Source organism: Pteropus alecto, unplaced genomic scaffold (assembly GCF_000325575.1).
Source record: "Pteropus alecto unplaced genomic scaffold, ASM32557v1 scaffold81, whole genome shotgun sequence".
In the NCBI taxonomy this organism is placed as follows: Eukaryota; Metazoa; Chordata; class Mammalia; order Chiroptera; family Pteropodidae; genus Pteropus; species Pteropus alecto.
In genome coordinates this window covers 7699155-7719437 of record NW_006433378.1, presented here as the reverse complement: position 1 = coordinate 7719437, position 20283 = coordinate 7699155, and the positions used below count along the sequence as shown (strand labels likewise).

Below are 20283 nucleotides of genomic sequence, written 5' to 3'. Positions count from 1 at the left end.
AGAAGAGGAAATAAAGAAGAGTCAGGACCAAGGGAAAATAAGAGGTGACTGGGAAAGAACAAGAAAGAAGAAATATGCTTCTCATATGTTCCCATCTGCTGTATCCAAAGTATGGAGGAAAGAGGGTGAGTTCGGAGCTGCACTCACCTAAGTGGAAGTCCTGGTGCGCCATCATTTACTAGCTGCTTGATCCCTGAATGTCCCCTGAATGCACATTAGATTAAGTAATGTAGGGACATTACTTAATCTTGTACAGTTGCTCTCTCTTATCCAGGAGGGATATGTTCCAAGACTTCCAGTGGGTACCTGAAATCGAGAATAACTATTGAGTCCTGTAGACACCATACTTTTTCCTATATAGACATACCATTTCACTTACAGGAAGAACTTTACTGCTTCTCTTTGACATATATGAATTGCCAGTATCGCTATTTTTGTGGTTTGGGGCCATTATTCAGGAAAATAAGGGTGACTTGAATACAAGCACTGTGATACTGCAATAGTCAATCTGATAACCGAAACAGCCACCAAATGCCTACCGAGCAGGTAGTGAATACAGCGTGGATACTCTGGACAAAGGGAAAATTCACATCTGGGTGAGAAGCAGCGGGATGGTGCGGGATTTCTTCATGCTACTCGAAACGGTGTACAATTTAAAACTTGTGAATTATTTCTGAAATTTTTCGTTTAATATTTGGACCGCAGTTGACTACAGGTCACTGAAACCACAGAAAGCAAAATCGTGGGTAAGGCGGGACTACTGTAAACTAAAATGTGGTGACGCTCGGGGATTCAAGACAGGTCTACCTGATTTAAGCACCCCAAACATTTTCCCAGCTTATACAGCACCTCCTAATCCATATCCACACGATAGACCCTTGGTAATGAATACAGTAATTAATGACTTCCCAGATGGTAGTTGAACTTGTTTTTAATTCCTGTAGTCAAATAAGTTGGTAGAATGTTACAAGAAGATTAGTTTGGAAAATAACGGTGTGTCATTAATTATCGGCCTTGAACATTCAGAATTGTCATTCATAAGAAACAAGCTCATTATTAATAGGTTACTTTTCTTGTCTTTATTTCCTTAAATTAAAAATAAACTTTTTTCTTACTGCAAAAACAATGCACGTTCGTCTCATACAAATCAGAAAATAAACTTAAGCAAATAATAAGAAATTAAACACACGTGTAATCCCTCCACCCAGATATAACTGCTATAAATGCCCCTTAGACTTTCTGTTCTTTTATACAGATTTTTAAAAATTATATTGTATTTTTTCTTTCACTTTACAAACATCTGGTCAACAGCATTCCATGTCAATACCATGCCTTTTACTACATCAATTTTTATATCTGCTTATTAAGGCGAATAATTTTGTTTCTAAACCACATTTGTTTACTCAGAAGCCACAGGCCCACAGATGAGGAAATAACTGAAGAGCCCAGGTGTGGCAAAGTAGAAAGGTTGAGTAATTCAAAACAAAGCACAAAATATAAAAACAATTATAACCAGTTTGACAGTTGTGCGTCTGTTTCCTACGGCCCTTCTACTCACAAGTCTACCGCTGACTTCAAAGAAAAGTCAGCACAGAGGAGCTCCGGAGGATAAGGTGCAAAACCAGAATCAAACCCACGATAAGAGATTAAAGGAAGGTCGATCAAAGACCCAGCATAAAAGTGTTAGCCCGTGACTTGCTTTGGCCCATGGCCCCCAAATATTCATCAGAACAGAGAGCTCTCTTTGAAGTGTCTGGAAGTGCCTATGCCCAGATGAGTTCTCTGGTCAAAGGGAAATTTAAAAAGTGGCACAGGAAGGAGTTTGGAAAGTCGCCTCTTCCTATCCCTTGTCAGCATATCCCTCACAAGTTGTTTAAATGCTGCATCTTTGATTTGTTGTCCATATGTAAGTGCTTTAACTGTGCTGGGTATCAAGTGAGGAATTCAGCCTAAGAGGAGGAGCATCTTTTTGTCCTTGTGGGAGATGTGGGAAGTACAGATGCAATGTGTGGCAGTAGATTTGCACTCATGAACGTAGCTCTGCAACTGCCACTCTTCCTTTTGGTTCAGTGCACGTGAAAGGTCACATGATATTTCCAAATAGGCAATAAGACTTGTTCCTGATTTTTGTTCATTCTACTTGTTCATTACTTGTTCACTGCTCTCCCAACTAGGAGTTTATTGTTCTGGGGTGTTGGGACATGAACTATCCATTACTCCAGAGACAGGAAGAAAATAAAAGTGCTCCCCAAATGGCAGGAGCCTTATAACATTCAGTTAAAATTTTTAAAGTATTTTGAAAAATAAGAGTTACATAAAATGGTTAAAAATGTATGCTAAGAATATCTTTAGTGAGCTTTTCTTTCAGGCTCTAATTTTCTGGTTGTTCACTTTACATGATCATCTTCTATGTATTTCTATCTTTATTTTCACTTTCCCTGTCACCATATCTTTATTTCCTTCAAAGTTCAAGGGAATTCCTTTTTCACTCCACCTTTTATAGATCAATTTCCTAATTTTTACCTAAGGTAACACGTTAAAGTTTCTGCTGAAAAGTTGGGATTGAACACAATGTTAGGGTCTGGAATATATATTCCCTTTACCAGAACCACAGTCCAGTGGAGGAGATAATAGATTTTCCAACAACAACAACAAAGTGTATATGATGCCAGCTGATGGGAGCTTTGTAAGGACAATCCTTCATGAATAAGGAAGATTGGAACTGAGCCTTGAAAATGCCTGAAATTTTTAAATGTGGAAAAAAAAAATATTTTAGTAGCAGTTAAGGTAACATGGTCAAAGTTGCAGAAGCAGAAAATTATAAGGTGTTTCACAGCAGAAACTTAAAACATTCATTTAGTTGGGGCAGATGGCTCATGTGAGAAGGGAGTGAGAGAGAAGCTTCACTAAATGCATTAGGATTAGAATATTCTGTGGACCCTGGACTTTAGTATGAATGCGAAAGGTGATATTGAAAACCTTGAGATGGAAAATGGCATGCTGAAATGTTATGACAACATTAATCTGACTGGCATACAGGGCGGGTGGGGCGGGGAGAGGCCTAGGGCCATACCTTGGATGAAAGGGCAAGAGTAGAGCCTGAGAGGAGGGAGGGCCTGAAAGAGAATGGAAGAGGTGGGAATTGAAAGGATGAGATGGACTCTGGAGGTCGTGAAATGAGGACTGGTCTGACCTGCAGGAGCAAGGGAGGGGAGCGTGTAGAAGGAAAGAGTTAGAGGACTCATGGATGATTCAGGAACGTTGTCACACATAAACATATTCTCACGCCTTTTACTGAGGTGATAGTTGATGGGAATATGGAGAGGTCAAGTTCATCAACAGAATGGTTCGGAAAACAGAGCAGGTATCCATTATAGGAAACCCAAAGTAGCCTCATCTAAGCATTAAAGATTGAAGGAGGCAATGAGGTTTCAGTTCAGAGAAAGAAATATTCCCTGAAGTTTGGAGTAATGGAAGCTTCAGGGAAGAGATGGGACATAAGCTGAACTTTGAAAAGTGGGTAGAATTTGGAGAGAGTGGGAGGAGTTAAAAGGCTGAGGTCAGGGGTGGAGCAGAAGCAAAGGCACAGGGTAAAACACAGGAATGTTTGTAGCACAAGCCCATCTAGTTGGAGCGGAGAGTTTGTACAAAAATGTAGAGAGAAAAAAAAGGAAAGGCGGAGACCTCTGATTGGTCTAGTAAAGATTTAGAGACCAAGTTAAAGGGTCGTAATTTAACCTTGGCAATGTTAAGCCCCCGACATATTTGAACAAGGGAATAGCCAGTGTAAAAGAGTATTTTGGGAAGTTTAATCTGCGAAAGATGTGCAGAATATACAAAAGTAGAGAGATTGTACTAGCAAGATGAATAGTTGGGTGACTTCTAATCAAAAGACAGTGAAAAAGTAAACTAGGTTGGCACTGATGGTAGAAAGAGTACAGAAGAGAGACAAAGGAGTTACTGCTAAGCCCAATGGCAAGGGAGAAAAAAAGTTTTAGCTAAGGCTTCAAACCTGGAGGCCATGATAACAATTGTGCTATATATCAAACTATATAAAAGTCCAGAGAGAACAAGTTTGGAGGTAACCCAGAGAGTTTAGTATTAAAGAGATGGAGCCTGAGATGGCAGCCAAACAAATGGGTCCAGAGGTGGTTTGAAGTGGCGGCTCGAGGCTCAGCTGGAAAAGAGATTTGCCATTCCAAGCTGAAAAATTCCACACGGCTCAGCAGTTTTCTGAAGTTTTTAATTAAATAATTTATTTATCCAGAAAGCGAAGTATTTTCAAAAGCTCATTTGAGAACTTACACTCTCTTGATACAGATGAATTCTCAATTGCTCTTTTGTTTTCCTTGCAAAGCAGTTCGAGTTGTATGAGAAAGTGGGGAGAGCAGTGGGAGTTTCCTCACTGTTCCAGCTGTAGGGATTGTGGACATTGGCCTCCCGTACGAAATATGCTCCCTTTCAGTGGAAATAACTCATATTTGATACATCGTCCTATCAGTCACAGCACCTAGCACAGTCAATGTTTTGTATATTGTAAGTGCTCGATGTTGCTTGATTTGCATTTTCTTCACAGTCCTTAAAGATAAAAGAGTGGACATAAGAAAAACTAAAAAAGCTTACAGACAATTTTTTAATAACAGACTCTACATAAACAAATGCAAATTTGATGTCAAATTTGAATTGCAAAAATGTTGCAAACAAGGTCTAAGATGTAATAACTAGCTTCAGATCTTTACTAAAATGGTAAAATCTGTTAACAATCCCTCATTTCTTGGAAATTCAGAGATATTCAAAAGTCACAACCCTTTGAAGAGCAGAGTCAGCAGCTAAAGTTATCAAAGTGAAGAGTGAGTGACCTGTGTTAACCCCAGACCCAGGACGGCCAAGGCAGACCTATATTCTTTTTTTCATCTGATATATGAACTAGCAAGGACCTCAGTTATTTGGGGGAGTGGGAGAAAGATAGGAGGGAAGGACCCAGAGTTCTTAAGAATAAAACCAACCAACTATAGTAAAATAGGACTATATATAGATAATATATATCATTCCATCTCAAACTGACAACAACTTAAGTCAGAAAAAGGAGCATCAGGCCAGTTGACGTGCTCATAGGGAGAAGAAACAACATGCCTCCTTTTTTCCCCTTCCAAACGACTTAAGAAACACACCCTTTGTTTTATCTCGTCCTCTCTCTGGTCTTTCAGCTGCTCGACTCATCCAGAACATGGATACCACTGCTGAGCCTTGTTCAGACTTTTTCAAGTACGCCTGTGGAGGTTGGCTGAAACGCAATGTCATTCCCGAGACCAGCTCCCGTTACAGTAACTTTGACATTTTAAGAGATGAACTAGAAGTCATTTTGAAAGGTTAGTAGAGTTTGTATCAATGATTTCTCTCTTACTATATCTATTTTTTAGGCTACAGCTCTTAGCCGTAACAGGGAATAGAGCACAAGCCTGAAGTCGATAATCCCTCTAAGTTTTGCGGACCTCCACCCAGTCACTCGGAGGGTGGTGGACACTGAAATGGATATGTTGGTATTTCTTAGCATTTCTGTTCATTTCTATTTTTTTTGCTTTCATTTCTAGTTACACAAACAATGAAGCCCTATCATCCCTAGGGATAGCGTCTTTATGCCATTATACAGAAGAAGAAATTAAGTGATTGCCACTAGACACCACCTCCCACGGCCTTCCCATCCTGGCCCTGTGTCAAAATCCCTATCAGACATTACTAAGACTTGCCTTCCCAGAACAGGTATATTTTTTTCTAACCCAGTGAAGACACTTTCCCTGGGAAGTTGAGAAAGTCTTGTCTAACCCTCTGCTATCTTCCATCCTCTCTCCTCTTCTAAAAGTTATTTTGTAGGAAAAGCAAGTTTTGCTGTTTTCCAGCATCCAAGCAAGTAGAACAATTCATTCAATTCATTTGGAGCATGAACAGTACAATCACACAAAGATAATTATTTTTCAGCCATCAAGAGGACTATCATATTAAATTCCAAATTCCTGCGTATTATTATTTGTTTTCTTTTTAATCTCGATTTCAAAGAAAAGTAACTTATCTATGGCAGAGCAGTACACATCACCATTCACACATAAAAAAGATAATCTAGTCAAAAATGCTTTCATGTAACTTGGCTAATGAAACTAACCCCCAGTTCTGCACTAGGAATTATGATCAGGTAAGGGATTTGGTTTTTCCTGTAGGGTTTTGGCCTGGGGAGGGAGTGAACATACATACAAAGAAGCAAGTTTCTTACTGAACCTGTGCTGAAAATGTTAATTACAGCTGCAAATGAGCAATTATATTGATGCATTTTATTAAATACCCTATTTCAGACGTCCTTCAAGAACCCAAAACTGAAGATATAGTAGCAGTGCAGAAAGCAAAAACATTGTACAGATCTTGTATAAATGAATGTAAGTGTTCTTAATTTTATTTTATTAAGAGTGTGCCAAAATGTGCATAGACTTCTCAATGAATTTATTTTCATTGTTTTCAAAAGCTGTTATTGAGAGCAGAGGTGGAATGCCACTACTCAAACTTCTGCAAGATATATATGAGTGGCCAGTAGTAACAGAAAACTGGGAGCAAACGTATGGTAAGGCAGTTTACCTTTTTTAAAGAAATAATTTCCAATAAAATCTGTTATTATTACATTATACTTTCATATTAATGCACTAAAGCTTCTAAAGGTATACTTCACCTTTCATTGCTTTAGGTGCCTCTTGGACAGCTGAGAAATCCATTGCACAACTGAATTCTAAATATGGGAAAAAAGTCATTATTAATTTTTTTGTTGGCACTGATGATAAGAACTCTGTGAACCATATAATTCATGTAAGTGCTTGTGGCTGTCAGCCAAAGTTATTTTTAAATTGTAATAAAACTTCCACACATGTTGTTATTGATATTTACAAATAATGCATATTCTCATCTGAAGCGAATGAACAAGGTGGTAATAAATTAATGCTCTGTTCCTGATATCTGGATTTTCAATTGTGAAAGTATTTTCTTAATGATGTGTTGTAGACATTCATCTCTCCTTCCTGCTTCATTTTAGATAACTCTCCTTTCATAAAATAAGTGATAAGAAATGAAAGACTTCAGGCCCCTCCTATTTAGAAAAAGCACCAAATTTCTTTGTATGTTCATGAAAGGAGCATGGTCTGGTTTACGTAAGTAGTACAAGTCTGGAAACCAGAATTCCTAATCGTGTCCAAAAAGAACATAAAAAAAAGGATTTCAAACACAATTTAGTTCTCCCTAAAGAATGTCTGTACTTTTTTCTCAGTTAAGGTAAATAAAATGCCATTCTTTTAAAATGGCTTTGTTAGGTTATTTTCAAAAATGTAAGTGATTCATTTAGGTTTACCTAAGGTGTCACTTAGAACAAGATTAATATTTAACGAGTATGTTTGGAATGAACCAAAAAATTCATAAAGCTTTTCCATGGTCTCCTGTAAAAGAAACTAAACCAAAAGTTACAGGTCATAGAATCATATTTATGTCACTATTGAATAAATCCTCATGGCCATTTTTATTAAAATCACAAGGCATTGAATCCAGCTCTCTTCTTCAGCGGACCCCTTTCTCTCCCTTCGTAAATCCTCTCCGTGAGCTCCCGAATGCCAGTGTCCTACATGATCATGAGGGGGTTTTTTTAAGGAGGGTCAGGAGGTTAGAGAAGGAGCAGTGCCTTTCCGGTAGAGATGTCTCCTGGCTCTTTCCATGCCATTCCTCTGGGCGACGTTTCTTTCGTATCATCCTGGCTCATTGTGCCAGGATTCTCACTTTAACCCACAGATTCTCTGGTTCGCCTCTATACCCATCTTCTTCCCGTGCAGTGCACTGGAAGCAGTCATACAGAGCTGCAGGTGTGTCCAGGGAGCTCTCACTGGCTTTGAGGTGGGCTAGACACAGGATAGCAGACCTGAGTTTCCTCTTTTGCACACTCAGTTGGCAGCGAGGTCTGATGAAGTCCTGAGCAGAGCAGCTTTGGAGAGAAGTGAGGAGGTGTCTTCTTCATCTCCCATAGGGTAGAGGTTCTCCAGAAAAAAATTCTCTCACGAGATTCCACTAGCTAAAAAGTTGTAGCGTTACCATAGAGATTTTCCACCTTTTATTTTTTCACATCCCAGTTAAGAGCAGAGTTAGAAGAGAATGTCCCCCTGGGGAGCATATTAGAATCTCAGGAAGCTGGAATGCCCTGTAAATGTGAAATTTAGAAACTCCCCAGTCCTAGAGTCTTACATGTTTTCATTCACCTGTACCTTTTGTTCTGCATTAAAAATCCTCCCCAGTACATTTTTCTTTTCAAGTTTTCTTTGGATTTCCTCAAATATCTACAGCATAGTCTTTCAGATTATCTAACTACCCATCAGTCTAATGCTTAGAAATAGTGTGGAAACCATTTCCTAACTGTGTATTCACTCAGTGTCTGATCACTACTCTTATAAACAGCAAGAACACTAGGATCTTGCTTGTACAGAGGCATGCTTGTGTTTTGTCCACCTGTTCTGTGTCAGCTGAATGGTTTATTTTCTTGTGTATATTTTTTATAGATTGACCAAGCGCGACTTGGCCTCCCTTCCAGAGACTACTATGAATGCACTGGAATATATAAAGAGGTAAAAGTAAAGTAAAACAAAAATAAAACTACAGACTCATTTGGTGTAAACTTATAAATAGTGAAAAAGACTAAGACCAAGGATAAACTTAAACCCTCTATGTTCTTCACTCTGGACAGATACTTTAAATCACAAATAATGGTGAGCTCTCTTTGATAGAATGAATATTCTCAGCAGAATAAATGAAGGTATTTTAAGAAACAGGGAAACTTGAAATTCCTTATTTATGTCTTGATTTTTAGTACTTGTCATATGACCCATTTTGAAAAGTCAATTTTAAATGCTTTAATTCCACTATAAATTGGATCATTTGAAAAACGAACAGGTTTATCATGGTTGAGGGTGGTACCAATGAGGACCAAAGAATGGTCCAGTATGAGACACGTCACACTCTGTAGCATGCTTCCAGAGCCTTCTGATTTGACTTTCAGAGGACTCTGTAGGTAGGGGCATCCAGTTCAGGCAAACCTTCGCAGCCACCTTTTGACCCAAAATTGATCAGCTAGCCACGGGTCTCCCAGCCTTACCTCCCTCAAGGTGAGGTTTGTGTGCTCCTGCTTATCTGTTGTGAAGGAACAGCAGAAGGCAGCTCAGCAATAGGATGTGTTAGCAGATATTTGGGGAAGGTGTTGGTTCTATAAATGTTTTCTTCATAATTATTTTGTAGCTCAGAAGTAAGCTAAGTTTACCTTCGATGAGCTAATGGGTCACAGTATAGTGGTGTGGCTGAAATTACTCCCTAGTTAAAATTATTAACTAAATATTTTTATACTAAGCATTTATTTTGCATAATTAAGTTCAAAAAACATGGAATAAATTTACTATAAAGTATCTTTTTGAGTGGCTACATGGTATTGAAATGAAGAAAAAGATGTATTATAAAAGGCCACAATCAAATAAATGTGAGATACTTGAGTTTATTATATTCTAGTTACTGTGTGGGTTGCAACTATTGGCTTTACAAGCTCTCCAGCTGCTTCCTATTGCAGAGTTGAGGATGATTGAGGAATTTTGGCTCATTCTACTACATTTTCATCATCTTCAACTGGGATGTTTTCATATTTAAGATTGTGTCCTATAAAGTGTACCACATTTTTCCAATCCTAAAAATATACATTTTGTTTTCTGTATTTTAACTTTCCTGATGTCAAAATACCATACACAGCTGAAGTCGCAGTCCTGCAGATGAGTAGGTACAAGCTGGAACGGAGCTAAACCTAGAGAGGACTTTGTCTGCCCACTTACCAGAAACACAAGCCGAGACACAGATATTCATTGAGTTGCTACTATGTGACAGATAGTTTCCTATGCAGTAGGGTTACCAAGGAAACAAGGCAGAAAGTGTCTTTTTTCACATGAAACGCATATTATAATGGGAGGAGATAGACAATAAAGAAACAAGTAAATTATTTCAGGAAATAATATAAATAGAGAGAGCAGTGTTATAAAGGAACTAAAACAGGGTCTATGATATAAAGTGAATGACTGGGGTGGGTGGATAATTTAGATGTAATTATATTTGCTTTTTAAAAAGATCACTCTGACTACTGCTTAGTTGACTTGTTAAAATAGATCTTGCAAGGGAAACTGCTGACCTCATTTTGTCCTTTCTGGGTACCAGGTGACTAATAGTGAGGAGGGTTCACACAGTCCAGGTATCTGTATTTAACAAAACATAAAGGAGCTTTTTAACTTGGGACTTAGTAACTATGATAAGAGAATTGTTTTGAGATTGACTGAACCAAGTTTGTAAAAAGAACTACATGCAGCTTCCTAAACATGCAACAAACCTTAGAAGTTACACAATAAATGCTCATATGAATCTGCAGGTTCTCCTCCATATAACCTGGTGAATGCTCCAGACAGTCTCCATGCTGGTCCACAGTGGATCCTCTTGTGTCCAGTGTTTCCCCTGCTCAGGTCTCTCTGTGCTGGCAGCTGCCTGCTCCCTGACATACTGTTTAAAGTGGGAAAAAATTCCAAGCATTTTTGACAGGAAACATATCTTCCTTTCTTAATGTCTTCTGCGCATTCCTCCAGAAAACTTTCTGTGTAATACTATTGAATATCCCCCAGCATCAGTGGCTAGGAATAGTATAGTTCCATGATTTCTCAGTCACTTCATGCTTCATATTATGTCAGTTTTCTTCCCCAAAAAAGGGGAAGGCAGAAAATTGTTAAGAACTAGGTGTCCCAGAATAGAATCTTTGGAAGTGAAACTCTTGATCGACAGGTTGTTGGCACACTAAGGTACACAAATATTAGCCATTCTGACTGCCAAGCTATCAGTTCTTCCCTAGGTCTTGCTGTCACTCGTTAACAAAGATACTAAAATTTGAAGGACGATAGTCAAATGAAATTGCTCTCTTCCTCTTTGGTAACTCCAACAAATATCAGCTTTTGTTCAAATGTTAAAATATGTGTTGATTACCTTTTCCCCCAAAACATGACAGTTACCATAAGGTGGCATTTTACATATCTAGAAGTATCTCAAGGAAGAAAAGTAAAACCTCAAAGTAGAATCATGTCTTGTAGAAAGGATTGAACAGCATCAGTAAGCCTGGGTTCTGACAGCTACGATATAAATGCGGATACTGGAAAAGGTAATCAGGATGCTCAGACACATGTTTTAACCTGTCATGTTAGCATAGTTGCCAGGTAATGGAGCTCATTAAAGGAAGTAGTGTGTTCCATGTGGCTGTATTAAACATTTAAGCATCCCAGAAGCTAGTGCTTCCAGTTTTCTGGGAAACTTGACCAGCTCAGCAAACTAGAAGTGTCATTCATTCTTGGCTCATGCCAAGTTCCATAGGCTTTAGATTTATCTATAAAGATGAAAATACTGGAGTGGAACCAGTTTACTGAATCAACAAAGTGCGAGAGAGCATTCTTGTTACTGTTTTCTCACCTGACTAACAAAAAAAGCATCTTACGATGTTAAAAAAAATCTTAATAAGTTAATATTGGAAAATTCAAATTACCATTTCCTTCATAGTCAGTAGTAATTCCTTGTTGAATGCAGATGAATTTATGTGATTTGAAATACAGTTAATTCAAAAACATTACATGCTTATTTTTTACAACTGTTAGTCTCATAAGGTATGAACTCAGACATATTTGTTTACTTCAAAGTGAAACAAGATTTCTGATTACCTTTGAAAGGAAAAGAATGGAGTTGACAAGAATACATCTAAAAGCATTCCATTATCCTGTTACCTTAGTGATTAGATTTTTAATACAGACTCCCGCTAAAAAGTAGTTTGTTCTGTTGAGTAGCAGATTCATAGATAGAGATGCTAGCCAGACAGCCCCAGCATCGCTGGGTATCCATGAAAGAGAGAGCCTTCTCCCCAGGCAACTGTTTACTTAGCATTTAGTAAAGGTCACGGAATGCCAATATCTAAACCCTACTTAAAGCTGTCCTCTTGACTTTCAAATTGATAATAACGCTGTACATTTTGCTTAGATTCTTGCTAGATAAAATACTTCCATCTCCTTATTAGTTTTATGTTTGATCCTTTTAATGAGTCGCCATAAATTCAGATGTGTCTTTGCACTTGCAGTAAATGTAAATGGCCCCCTATCACTGGTAATTGATTAGCAGTGATGTCACACTCTTGAAATTGTGAAAGTGTTAAGCACTGTATAGCCTTCCTTTGTATTTATTTTTTCACTATTATTATTTTTATTGCATTGTGTGTTCACAACTTATAGTTAGATTTCTTTCTGTCACCATATATTTGACCCCTTTTACCCCATGTACCCTCTGGTAACCACTAGTCTATTGTTCATGTCCATGAGTCTTTGTTTGCCTTCCTTTGTATTTCCCTGTGAACAAGTCTTAGAAGCACAGAAGTGCCCATCTATCCCAAATTTGTTTGGCATGACTTTCCAAATTATGATTGTTTATTGTTAAGCTGGTGTTGGGAGCTTAAGTTTTGAGTGAATTTTAATGAGGTGGGATCATAATTTATTTTAACTGTTGATAGATAATAATGGCTAAATGGCAATGGGTTGAGATTTATGAAATTAGCACTCAATCTCCTGGAGTTGATGCCACTCTGAACTTGAATAAGGCATTTGTATATTCTGTAAAAGGTCCATAATGTAACTAGTTTATAGCATACCTTCAGAAAGTTAAAATGTATGTGAAGATAAAATGAAAACAATTTGAATTTGGGTTCTTAGAAAAAGCTGATATCCAAATATGGTATCTTAGAGAGAAATTTTATATTAATGGGACCCAACTGTGGAATTAACTGACACCTACCTGTTTGTATTAGAGGAGCTCATGAGAACACAGACTCATTTAAAAAACAAAACAACTGCATGACCAGAAGAGACAGATATGAAGATATTCTGATAAATTTCTATGAGTTTGTGGCCACTTCTTTATGAATAGGCGAAAAAATATATGTATAAGCAGGAGAACCTAAGAAAAAGAAATTTGGTAAAGGAATATATTAGTATTTAAGAAAAAATATTAGGTTATTGCTGATCACGTGTTTTGCAACTGCATTCTTGTTAAGGCAACTTAAAGTAACTTGATTAAAAACTGAAAATTACAAAATCTCCATAACCAGTTATGAATTACTTAGTACTAAAAACTGAAAATTGCAAAATCTCCATAACCGCAGATATAAATTACCCAGTACTTTTAAAGCTGTACTTTATTGTTTTGTTCTTATTCAAAGACATGTTGACCTTTTAAGAATCTGTGCAGGTCATTTCTTTTAGGATTTAGAAAAGGGTTTTTATTTTACTGTTTTATCTGTTACCAAAAATTAATATTGAATTGAAAATAAATTTTTAACTTAAAGTACTGTGAAGAGTATTTAGAAGGTTCACCAGTAATTTATTGTTATTTATTTCTTACAGGCTTGTACAGCCTATGTGAATTTCATGATTTCTGTGGCCAAATTGATTCGTCAGGAAAGAGGACTGCCTATAGATGAAAACCAGATTTCTTTGGAAATGAATAAAGTTATGGAATTGGAAAAAGAAATTGCCAATGTAAAACACATTACCTATGATACACTGAATAATGTTAACCACTTTTTTTCTTTCTTCTCTCTATCATATTTTAAGGGTAAAAGGTACAACTCCTTAACCAAGAGATAAAAATGCATAGCTCAGTAATGGATCATTGACTTTACGAGGACCTTTGAAACTGTAGAATTTTATGGTAAACTGGGTTTCTAACATCCAGAAGACATACTAAGTTTGACAAATATTAAACTAGATATACTTAATTACCTATTGTAAGTGGATTACATCAAAATTCCATTTACAGTCAACTGTCGTTGAGATGTCCTTGAGACTCGGCACATTTGATTGCTAACTGTTCAGTAAAGCTGTTTTAGTCTTGATACTTACAGTTTTACTTTTTTAAAAGTTTATAGTGATCACAAAGATTGTCTTTATCCCTTTGCTTAGAAATATTAGCCCCTGAACATGGCCACATGACTATGCGATGTCACTTAGCTCAGACTGTCAGGCTGCTCAGCTCAGGAGAGATCCTACAAGAAGAGTTTATCAGCAAAGCCCAAGGAGTATATTCATGAATTTCCAATGGTTGCAGATGAGCCCTTGGATTCTGAGTTGGCACTTTCTTGTCTTACTTACTGGGTCTACAGTCTCAAGCCAGTGAACTCTGTTTGAAGCAGCATCCAGGTTATTCACTGAAGCTCTGGTCGGTTTCAGTCTAGAAGCCACAGAGATCTCTCTGACATTGCAGACAACAACCTGCACTCCTAAATCCCCATCTGCTTGCCACTGTCATCGGAATCTTTGAAAATCTGAAGATCTTAGGGGGCAGTTTTAGCTTTCCTGGAGCTACATGAGAACAAAAATCTCCAATCACAGCAAGACTTTGCTTGGAGCTGCTGCTGGATGAATGGCAGTTTGATGGGTTACATGTGGTTCTGTGTTGAAAATAGTTATTAGAGGAGAACATTTTATTGCTCAGGTTTTTACTACTAGCACCTTCCCAGACTATATTCTCCTTTGATCTGCTTCAGCTATGTGGGTAGTTGTATCTTACCTTAGAATTATTTGTGTCTATATTTTCTCCTTTCTCTTAGACTCTGACACTGCTGTGGTACCTTAGTCATCTGTGAATCACCTATGTATCTCTAACAGTGTCCAGCTTATTATTGCATGCAGGAGATGTTCAATAAGTAATCTTTTAAATAAATGAATAAATAAGTGACCTAACGGGGAAATTGGAGCCATTGTCACTGAGAAATAATTCCCATTTTAAACTTTTACCTTCTGTCTCTTCTCACTTAAAATTGCTTTTGCTCGTTTCAACCACTAGCTGGGGGTTGCTATTGCAGTTGTCTTTTTTGATTCAGTGAAAAAAATAAAACCGGATGCTATTGAATATAGAGCACTAAACTGGTTAGGCAGTCACAAAATTAGAAGGTGGCTAACACTCTCCTCAGATAACACACAATTTACCTGTGCTATGTACTAAAAATTTTCTCTGTCTTACTTGCTTTAAATTCTTGCAGAACCCATTGTGGGTTTATTTTTTTCTCTGTCTGGATTTTAACTGAGACACCAAATAGTAGTGGTGGGGGTGGGAGACAAAGTATTTGAATGATAAATTGGAAATGTCTATATTCAAAAAAGTTATTATGACACAGATGAGCTGGCCATTAGCCATAGAAAGAAGGAGCCTGCAAATATCACTAATGTGGTTTGGCAGTTCTCAAATATAAAAAGATTTTTTTTTTTTAATTTTGTACTCTACACCGCAGCCAAATCTTGATAATTAGTACTGAACATACTTAAAGTCTCTTCAATATCACTTTTCTTTTTGATATGACAAAATAAATTACAAAATAAGCACAGAGTAGAACTTAAATAAAATTATATTGTACCTATCCTATATTTTTTCCTTAAATATAGTTATATTTTTCTAAAGAATTCTCAGTTCTAAAATTATGATCAAAAATTAAATCCACAGGCTACCGATAAACCTGAAGATCGAAATGATCCAGTGCTTCTTTATAAGAAAATGACATTAGCTGAAGTCCAAAGAAACTTTTCACTAGAGATCAATGGGAAGGTAAGCAGCAAGCTTTATTTATTCTCTTATTGAGCCATTTCTAAAAATTACTACATTGAGATGCAGTTTTTTAAAATTTAATGATTTATTTATTGAAATAAATTGAACATCAAATGAACTTAGATGACATCAACCATTTGACTTCATGACAAGACCTGGAAAAAAATATTTGAAATTATTATACTTATATTTAGTTGGAAGGAACCTCAAAGGTAAAAGTCTTTTCAAGGGAGCTATTCAATATTTGTGGGAACCATCATAGAAAAGGAATTTTGGAAAACATTAAAACTGAAAATTCTTTTGAAAGACTATTTTATAGCCATCGGACTTGAACAATCAAGTAATAAAATTCTTTAAAATTCTAAAGGATAATTTGTTCGTAGAACTTGCTGTGTTCTCATCAAGGCTTTCTATGGAGGTGTTCAGAGCAGTGATGGAGAAATAGAACACAGGAAATAAGAAAAACCTGTCTCATCAATTTCATTTATAAACAGCTATTGACATCTTTTTGCTTAGCTGTAATTCATTAGCTAGTATATAATTATCTCTTTGGGGGGCTGTTCACGTATACTTGTGTAATAGTTGATGCACACAATTCGGAAATAAAACAACATGCATGGGAAAATCTACATACTACCACATTCAGTGATGGATTCTCTTTGGCACTAATAAGCAAGAACTTTTAAAAAGCATAACCTATTGAGTTAAGAATTTCTCATAGCATTTTTAATATAATAAGTGCTTAATAAATATGTTTGCAAGAATTGTCCAGACCACCAAAGAAAATCAAGAAACTTACATATCACTTCATACTTAGTAAGTGATATATATGTAATCATAGAGCCTAAAATATTGATAATCTTAAACATTCTCAAACACTGAAGTGTGGCATTTCAGAAAGATTTTTATGACTATTCACTGGTGGTTGAATAGCCACAATTCCCATTTAAAATATAATAGACAAGATTCCATCTTTTGGCAACTCCAAACCTAGCTCTGACTATAAAAACTTCATGGCTATAGACCCATTACTTATAGTTTGAAATGTGTTTTGTTTGGCTTCATTGAACCATCTGTGGTGTATCTATAACATAACTGTACCTCTGCTTTAACTATAGTATGGTTTCATTACAGCAGAATATCTACTGAGATGTATTACTGTATTTGAATTAATTGTTCATTAATATTGACTTTTAAAAGATAAACACTTTATGCTCACTTAAATTTTTGCATAAATCAAGGAAATTTTATTTTTAAAGCTAAACGTTTCTTTTTTAAATATTGGTTAGACCAAGAAAATAACATTGAGCCTAATTTCTAGCTGTATATTCTCTATGCTTATAGGTTTTGCTTTTGTTCTGAAGTGGTTGGTTTAATTCTTCTATCAAAATAATCATACTGCAAAACTAATTTTTATTTAAAACTAGTTGAAACAATTGAGGGAAAATCTCAAACAATTATCAAACTGATGATTGTAATAATTATATTGTGATGCAACTGACACCCTAAGCATGTCTGACCCCATAACCATAATTAAGTGTTGGAATCGGGAAGAGAAATCCATAATTACTGAATGTTTTGTGCCTGCTCTTTTCCAGTCATTCAGCTGGTCAAATTTCACAAATGAAATTATGTCAACTGTGAATATTAATATTACAAATGAGGAAGATGTGGTTGTTTATGCTCCAGAATATTTAACCAAAATTAAGCTCATTCTTACAAAATATTCTGCCAGGTAGGTATGTCAGAGTGCCCATGTCCTCAGAGTTTACATTTAATATCAGTCTTTAGAAGCTTTGCAGCCTCATCTTTTCTGTTGCTGGGTGGTGGGTTTTTTTATACAGAGATCTTCAAAATTTAATGTCCTGGCGGTTCATAATGGATCTTGTAAGCAGCCTCAGCAGAACCTACAAGGAGTCCAGAAATGCTTTCCGCAAGGTGAAGAAACAATCTCTCTTTTCTTAAGACTTAAAGCATAAAGAGATACATGGTTATGAAGGTGCCATGTACACTGCTTAAATGTGGTGAACTTTGCCAAAAGACAAAATGTCAAATGTTGATTATTTTGCCCATGCTATAGGCTATGATGCCTAGAAAAAGCCAGTTTTCATGGGCTTTGCCATCCTGTGATTGTCTACTGTGGCATCATGATTGAAATACCCTGGAAGTATATGCATTTGGTTGTGTGAGCAGCTCATAAAAGATACTGGCTTGGTTTTTTGCTGTTAAAAATAATTGAAGGGCTATCTCAATTAACTTGATTTTTCAGATGCTCATAGCACACTAGACATACACACAGATGGACTACACTGATGTGGACAGCCACTGAGAACACAGCTACCTGGAGACAAGCTTAATGCCTTTTATTAGGCTGTACCTACATTTAAACACTCATCATCTAATTCTGTTGTGAGGGGAAAGAGCAAAAGGGATTGAGAAAGGATAAATTCTGGCAAATATATTTGGTGTCATGGAAAGGAAATAACTCAGATTGATTGAATTTCTTTTTACCCTTTAAAAGAAAATGTAGACACATTTTTAAAATTAAAGAATGTAAAAATGGTGTTTTGCTAAATTTCCCTTACCTAAGTTAGTCCCCTTGTTAGTACTTAAATTTATATACATATAGTTCTTCTAGGTACTGGAAGTTCAGCTAAAACATTAAAAAAAACAGGAATATGTTTTCTCGTATGCCAGATTTCTCCCCTGTTACGTTTATTGAACATTTCTTCACATTTAGGTTACTGCAGTGGTAACAGTGTTATTTTTTTGTTTGTTTTGGGGTTTTGTTGTTGTTGTTTTCTAAAGCTGTCTAAAAGGTTCTTAACTTGTAACAGCTAGAAGTTCTACTGGGACAGGTAGTGAAAATATACCTTGTTTTCAGATCATATATAAAGAAACAATTGGATTGGATTACATTTTATCATAGGCAAGGACAACGTGCCTTGTGAGGAGAAGCAATGAATATTGCAAAAACTTAGGAGACGTAAAGAATAGAGTCCTGTGAAATTTGTGCTCTTACCATGCTGCAGCTCTCTTCTGATCTCACGCCATTTCCTTTTTCTCTCCCATAGGCCCTTTATGGCACAACATCAGAAACCGCGACTTGGAGACGTTGTGCAAACTATGTCAATGGGAACATGGAAAATGCCGTGGGAAGGCTTTATGTAGAAGCAGCATTTGCTGGAGAGAGTAAACATGTGGTAATGTTTTCAGCACAGTACACTATCAGTTATTCGTATTGATGGACAGTTACAATAATCTATAATTTGGCTAAAATTTTATTAATTGACAGAATCTTTGAATGACAGTTTGCCATTATTTCCCAGTAAACTTCATCTTCCCTCCCCCAAGGGTCTGCTTATGTTTCTGATCCTAATATTGTTTAGTTTAAAACCAACTGTCCATTTTCCAGAAGCAGTAGATTCAGAGTACCTAGTCACATGTTCTTTTGACATAGTCATTTATAAATTCTCCTATTCGCAGAATTGACTAAGAATTAGTGTTTTCTTAAAAACCTAGAAAGTAAACCCGGATTTATTTCTGTAAGAAATGTATTCTATTTTTCATTGTTACTGAAATGAAAACAATGGAATTTAAAGATATGGTGAAATAATCTATTAAAATGCTACTTAATGTTTAAACAAACTACAAAAGGTAATGACAGCTAATATTTTATGTTAGTTTTTCTTTTATGATAATGGAAACTATTACGATCTAAGCATGATTTTTAAAAGTATATATTAAGACTCATTTAACCATTAGTGTTGATAGTAGCAATATTGGTTTAAAAATATAATTACCCACATATATTCATTTGTCAAGGTCACAGTTCGTGTATAAATTTATGTTTATTAACATATTATTGAGTCACATAAAGATAGTTTATAGCTCTATTTTTTAAAAATGTGTTTTACAAAAAAAAAAAAAAAAAATTAATTAATGGCCCAAATTTGTCTTCTATTGGTTTGAGGTTGAGGATTTGATCGCACAGATCCGGGAAGTCTTTATTCAGACTTTAGATGACCTCACGTGGATGGATTCTGAAACAAAAAAGAGAGCTGAAGAAAAGGTAAAAAGCAAGACAGGGCTACCTATCAAAGAATAATTTCATAAGGAAATAGTAACTTTTAAGAAAGTTTGGAAAAAATATAATCAAGAATTCCATAAAATAAAAGCTCTTTCAAGATGTTATGTTTCCAGGAACATTTTTCAATTTTTTTTTATATAATTTTCATCTTCTATTATCTCTTTGCAATCAGCTCCTACTTGTCATGTTCAGTTCAAAACTCTGAAAAAGCTTCAACTTTCCTTTTTTTATGGAAGATTTCAGAAAACGAGGAAAATCTGATGTGAACAGGAAAGAATGAAAAGATACTATCAGCAGTTCATATTTTTCCTCCTTTTATGAAAGATACCTGAAAGGGCTCTACCAATGTCTAAAAATTTGCCCTCAATTTTTAACACAAATTTCTAGCTAAATATTTTTAAACATGCCCATTTAGCTTTTTCTATATCACCTAGAGAGAAAAAAATACTGCATTTCTATTCAAGCAAATATTAGGGAGTGTG

General features: G+C 36.1%; 1 protein-coding gene across 3 annotated transcripts in view; it reads left to right on the top strand.

Moving 5' to 3' along the window:
• Nucleotides 1-20283, top strand: part of MME (membrane metalloendopeptidase) — an 85946-nt gene that overhangs the window by 26095 nt on the left and 39568 nt on the right. For all 3 annotated transcript variants that reach the window (XM_015586498.1, XM_025044239.1, XM_006908211.2), the window contains exons 4-14: nt 5208-5369; nt 6345-6425; nt 6512-6607; nt 6728-6846; nt 8571-8636; nt 13515-13649; nt 15610-15711; nt 17310-17446; nt 17556-17649; nt 18786-18914; nt 19685-19783. In XM_015586498.1, coding sequence (XP_015441984.1) covers nt 5208-5369; nt 6345-6425; nt 6512-6607; nt 6728-6846; nt 8571-8636; nt 13515-13649; nt 15610-15711; nt 17310-17446; nt 17556-17649; nt 18786-18914; nt 19685-19783 — 1220 coding nt within the window. The remainder of the gene's footprint in view (nt 1-5207; nt 5370-6344; nt 6426-6511; nt 6608-6727; nt 6847-8570; nt 8637-13514; nt 13650-15609; nt 15712-17309; nt 17447-17555; nt 17650-18785; nt 18915-19684; nt 19784-20283) is intronic.